This window comes from Hippocampus comes, unplaced genomic scaffold (assembly GCF_001891065.2).
Source record: "Hippocampus comes isolate QL1 unplaced genomic scaffold, H_comes_QL1_v1.1 scaffold110, whole genome shotgun sequence".
NCBI lineage: Eukaryota > Metazoa > Chordata > Actinopteri > Syngnathiformes > Syngnathidae > Hippocampus > Hippocampus comes.
In genome coordinates this window covers 1,392,509-1,398,364 of record NW_017805498.1, presented here as the reverse complement: position 1 = coordinate 1,398,364, position 5,856 = coordinate 1,392,509, and the positions used below count along the sequence as shown (strand labels likewise).

The window sequence follows — 5,856 nt, the reverse complement described above, 5'->3', positions numbered from 1 at the left end:
GTGTGTGTGTGTGTGTGGGTGTGTGTGTGTGTGTGTGTGTGTGTGTGTGTGTGTGTGTGTGTGTGTGTGTGTGTGTGTGTCAGTGAAAGAGAAACGGGGGTGAACGTGAACTTGGAGGTCTGCTGGTCGTCTTTGTCATAAACATAAGCCATATCTTCTCAGCAAACACACACACACACACACACACACACACACATACACACACACACACACACACACACACACTCACACACACACCGAACTGTGGTAGTCACTGAGACTCTGCTGCTGTGAGACTGAAAGAAAACACTGTCATGGCATGTGAAGGATGTTTCAATGAGAAGTATAACATGCAAAACCATACATATATATATACATATATATATATGGAGCAAACTCCAAATTTCGGAACCTCTGTATGAATCTTGAAACGTTGGGAATCCACACATCAGAAAGACTCATCCTTCACATGTCTGGGCATGCTTGCATACACAATCGTCAGCAAAGGAAATTGAACAACACCGAGAGGAAAGCTGCAATGGCAGCGAGACCTGTCCTGAAGGTGAACATCCTGTTCAAAGTGCATCCTGCTACCGTTCACTGAATTACAGCCTCCTTGTGTGAAACAATAGTTGCAAAACATTCCCACCTTTAATTTGCTGTTGCCTCATAAAAATAGATTTTGCACGTCGGGTCAGCCTCATGACGTTGTATGTGATCGCGGTGTACATAGCGTATCCGAGGAGGCCGTAGGCGTGCGTTTCTGAGTGTATTACCTGTTGTAAGGGTTCCTCAGCAGCAGAGCCTGACTGCCTGTACAGCTGTCTGAAGGCGTGTGGCATCCATACATAGAAGGTGGCACAGGATACTGCTGCTCTGCTACACATGTACACATACACACGTAAAGAGACGCACACAGAAATGTGTGTATGTACTGCATACTGCATCAAGTTTGGTTTTGTCATTTTCCATTGAAGTTTGTGTCACTGTTAAATTCTGTATCGTTTAACCGTGTAAGTTCAATGACACAGTAGCATGCAAATGTGGCTCAAAACTTCACTTTGAACCTTTCCCGCATGACATTATGCTAAAACCCAGCCTACGGTTCGAGCTTGACTTTCGAGTTTCTTTTAAGCCATGACCAAGCAACTCAATTTCCCCGTATTTCAAATCAGAATTGAAATAAATTTAAATTTGCCATTGCCATTTTTGCATTCCAGCAACTCGAAAAACACCACCAGTTTGCGTGTGTGTGTGTGTGTGTGTGTGTGTGTGTGTGTGTGTGTGTGTGTGTGTGTTTTAAGGTGTTTTCATGGAAAAGAAGCTATTGTATAAAAACATAAAAAATGTAGTTTTTTATATAATTCAATAAATAATTCAATGATTTGAATTATTTTTTGATTGATTTTCTCTCTCTCTCTCTCTTTCTCTCTCTCTCTCTCTCTCTCTCTCTCTCTCTCTATATGTATATATATTGCACACAGACAGACAGATAGAGAAAACAAGAAAAAATAATCCCAAAGCAAAAGAAATGTGAAGTCAGCACACCTCACATACATATCAAGACTTTAAGTATCAAGACAAAGTTATGGTACAGGGAAGCTACAGTTCTGTTCTTACAGTGATGGCGTAGCCTAAATTTGTATGGAAGTATTGATGATAGTATAATGAACGTGTGTTCAGGATTTAAAGGTTTCAGAATTGGAACACTTTAGGATTCGTTTCATGTCTGTTGGAGAATTTGATTCAAACTGCGGCAAATTTGAGGTTGAAAAGTTGTGCAACGGACTGCATACAACCCTGGATCTCCCAGGGTCTATGAAACGCAACGTTAGGTTTCAAGTTTCATTATTTCACACCTTCTTTAAGGACTTCTCCATCCATCCCCCTTTTTTTTCCAATTTTGATCCGTTTTTTTGTTTTTAATTCTGTGTCTGCTACCCATCTAGAGTGAACTGCTCCCTTGACACTTCCCCGCATTCCGATTGCTCTCCCAGCTCCCAAAGTGCTGCTCATTCCTGCTGCAAAGATACCCCGAAATTTATTGGGACAATGACACAACACGCACACAGCACTATTTTCACTTATCACCAATAACATATGGTGAGTATTTTTAATGGGATGGTTGGGTGGATGAAAGAGTGGAAGAGAGGAGAAGCCGAGGGAGTTTGTGAGTCAGGATGTGGCTGATTTATTCGTCGGACGGGCCAGGTCACCGCGGAGACGTCAGAAGACGTCCCCACGGTGAGGTCAGCGGTCTTACACTCGCTAGACATAAATACATATTCGTCTAAATCTGCTTTCCTCTCCTGAGATCTGTGAACCATTGATTCTGAGCGACATGACATCCGATCAAACATACCAAGGGCATTCTGATGACTTAAAGTGTCTTCGTGTTTGAAGGAGTGGTTGGGGAACTGCGAGCCGGGGTGAGACGGAGTGTGACCGTAATTGCCGGCACCATCAAACGCAACTGTGCCGTAACCTGCAACACAAAAAAAACACCAAATTCAAGTCGTCCATTTGAGTTCCATGACCAAATAGATCATTTCCAGATCCATTTGTCAATATGTCCACTGAAAGAAATGGTGTAGTGAATGTATTCCGTTTTATTTCGTCAAGTGGTTGCAAAGAATAAAATCATCCGCAGGACTTGAAAAATGATTCTATTGTGTGCAGCCACTTGAGATAAGAAAGCTGAGCAAATTCAACACACCGTTTTTTTCAGTGTAGTAATGCATGAGCAATATTATTTTGGTATTCAAAACACAATATTAAATCACCATTGATGTAGTTTCTAGCATGTTAAACCTCGTGTTTAAACAGCAATAAGTTGCATCTCAAAATGTTATTATTTCAATCATCATTATTTAGTTTTCAGTTTATTTAAATTTTGGGTAATAAAATAAACACACACACCAAACGAGTCTCTGACGCTCAGATGTGATTCATGTCATGACTGACTAAATGGCAGAACTCATTCCAATAAATCACACTCGCGCGCGCGCACACACACACACACACACACACACACACACACACACACACACACACACACACACAGTCAGTGAAGATTCAATGCAAAACATTGCACTGCAGCTTGGTAAAATGGTTGGGAATGAAAAAACAAAAAGAGTGGCATCCTTTCATTTTTTTACTCACTTCTGTGTTCCCGCATCGGTTTGTGTGTGTGTGTGTTTTTTTTCCATGGGGAATGGCTGTCTGAATTTGAAATCCCCGTGAGATGCGAACGAAACGGCACACATTTTTCCAGCCAGACCTCGGCACAACCATGGGTGCCTGTTCACAAGCGTGCCGCTAGGAAGCTTTTGCGGTGATGCGCCGTTCCCCGAGTGACCCCGCGCCATTATCAGCTCTACTGTGTGACCTGAGTCGTGCTGTTGGTTTGTTTGCGCGTGCTCGTCCAGCCACAGCAGGGACCAGATAAAACAGTTCAGAGGTCAGCTCAATGCTTTGATTGTAATGTTATTCCTAAATTATCTGCTTGATAGGCACATTATTACTAATTAATCTACCGGGCACGAATAAACAGATCTATTGTCCTGCATGAGCGCAGCAGAATGTGATCGTTATTGTTGACATTTTACTTGTCGTCTCTTACAACAACTTTTTTAAACACAATTTTTAGATCGAAAGTCGTAATTTGGTCACCAAATGAAATCCGGTTGATTTAGTGTCCAAAAAGGGCCTCATTTGAATCAATAAATACTTTGTTGTTATATTAAGACACAAAAGTGTCTCAAATTCCAAAAACATGTTCATTCGTTTTCATTAAGGGATTTAATTGCTTGCACTTAATCCCAATTATAAATTTCATCATTGCAGTACATTGTAAAATCTCAAATTGTTCATTGTTGCATTGGTGTTTATGCTCAAGAAAATGTCTTTGTGAGAATCATTCATTCTTCTGATTTGAAGCAATCACGGGAGGTTCCTTAGAGTCTTTTTGAACTTCTAAAGTAGCATTTCAATCAACGTCAACATGCAAGGCACTTACAGTTGATGCCACTGGATCATCTCCCTGGTTGGATTGAATCATAAACGACATTATTTTTAGTGCGTGATGCAATGCTCGACAAAATGCGGGTGTATTTTTAAAGCCTAAAAGACAGGAAATCTCGTTGAAGAAATATTAGTAGGACGCCATAGAAAATGTCCTGTCCACTCCCACAGAGTAAAAGATGTTTGGGGGTCAAAATGAAGTCCAAAACATCTTCAGTTGTGGTTGTTCAACGTTTTTTTAATTCTTGGTGCTGACCGTCAATAACTCATCAATATCAACGAGATCACTTCATCAGATGCATTTGCACAAAAATGCTGCGTGACATATTTTACCTAGTGACAAAATAATGCTCAGTGTTGTATTTATTAAGCAAATTGTTTCCATTGCGGTTGTAATTTCCATAATATGCTCTTCTCATATACTGTAGCTTAATAAAAAAACAAATGCAAGTAACTCATTTCAGCAGTGTGCAGTTCTCCACCAATGTAATTTACTATAAGTATGTTATTCAATTACTGTAATAACTCTGTGACAAATGGCAACTAACTATTTTTTGACAACTTTTTACTGATTTTGTGCATGTAGGTGGGTACCGAATATGGAGTTCAGTGAGTGCACATCAGTTCCACATGAAAAAAGAAACAGAAGCCTTGGCGTCACTTCTTTCATGTCAATTGTGGCGCTCAATGTATCCAAATCCAAGTAATCTTTACGTACTGTTTGCTCCTTTACTGTAATTTTTTTTCTTTTAACTTGTGCTGCTTTATTTCGATTCATGAACGGCTTTTATCGTAAGACGTGAAGTCTGACCTGCACAAAGCAACTGTCAAAAGTAATATGTGGATCTTCCAAAATGTGTTCGTTTTCTCGTTTTTTTGCTGAATTTTGTTTATCACACAGTCTATAAAGTCAGTCACACATTGGGATATTTTTTCTTCTGAATTTTGTTGATCACACAGTCTAAGTCAGTGACACATTGGGAGAATGAAGTCTGCAACGGATAGCAGGCCCTGAAGGCAACATCTCGACATTGGTCATAGGTCACACGGATGTGATGTTCAGAGAATGAGCTATACGTGTAGACAATTTGTATGGATAGGGTAACACACACACACACACACACACACACACACACACACACACACACACACACACACACACACACACACACGCGCACGCACACGCACACACAAACACACACAGGCACACGCACACGCACACGCACACACAAACACACACAGACATGCTGTACGGTAAAGTGCCTCTACCTGTTTGGTTGCGGGCGGCAGGCTGTGCGTCCATGCAGTTGGTCAGGTATGGCGGGTTGCTAAACATCCTGCCCGGGGGTTGGTGATGATGCGCGGCACCGACTGAAGGTGGCTGGGCGGCGGGTGCCGGCGCAGGAGGGGGCGCCCCGAAGGCAGCCCCGTACCGACAGGCCCCCGTGCCCGTGAACTGCCCCGAGAAGTGGACGGTGAAGGCGCTGAGGCCGCAGTGAGGATCCGAGTCCAGGTGGTGGGGGTCACCCGTGCTCCCCCAGCTGGGCTCCTGCTTGATAAAGGAGTGCGGCCCGAGGGATGTGTGAGGGGCTCCCAGAGATGAGTAAGGGGAGGTGGCGGTGTGGAAGTCCAGGACGGGAGCCCACTGAGGGGCCGTGCTGACTGGGAGGGCCGGGCAACTTGGACTGGGCCCGGCTGGGACTGGAGCTAGTAGGGAGTTCAGGTCACGTACATCTGAACCCATGGTGGTCCAGGACCAAAAGGAACACGCACACACACACACTCACACACACACACACACACACACACACACACACACACACACACACACACACACACACACACACACACACA

General features: G+C 43.0%; 1 protein-coding gene across 4 annotated transcripts in view; it reads right to left on the bottom strand.

The window, feature by feature from the left end:
• wt1a (WT1 transcription factor a) overlaps nucleotides 1-5,816 on the bottom strand; it is a 24,426-nt gene extending 18,610 nt beyond the window's left edge. For all 4 annotated transcript variants that reach the window (XM_019876969.1, XM_019876971.1, XM_019876972.1 and 1 more), the window contains exons 1-3: nucleotides 5,272-5,816; nucleotides 2,342-2,464; nucleotides 756-858 (exon numbers count right to left, since the gene is read on the bottom strand). In XM_019876969.1, coding sequence (XP_019732528.1) covers nucleotides 756-858; nucleotides 2,342-2,464; nucleotides 5,272-5,746 — 701 coding nt within the window. In that variant the 5' untranslated portion in view covers nucleotides 5,747-5,816. The remainder of the gene's footprint in view (nucleotides 1-755; nucleotides 859-2,341; nucleotides 2,465-5,271) is intronic.
• Between the last annotated feature and the right edge of the window lie 40 nt (nucleotides 5,817-5,856).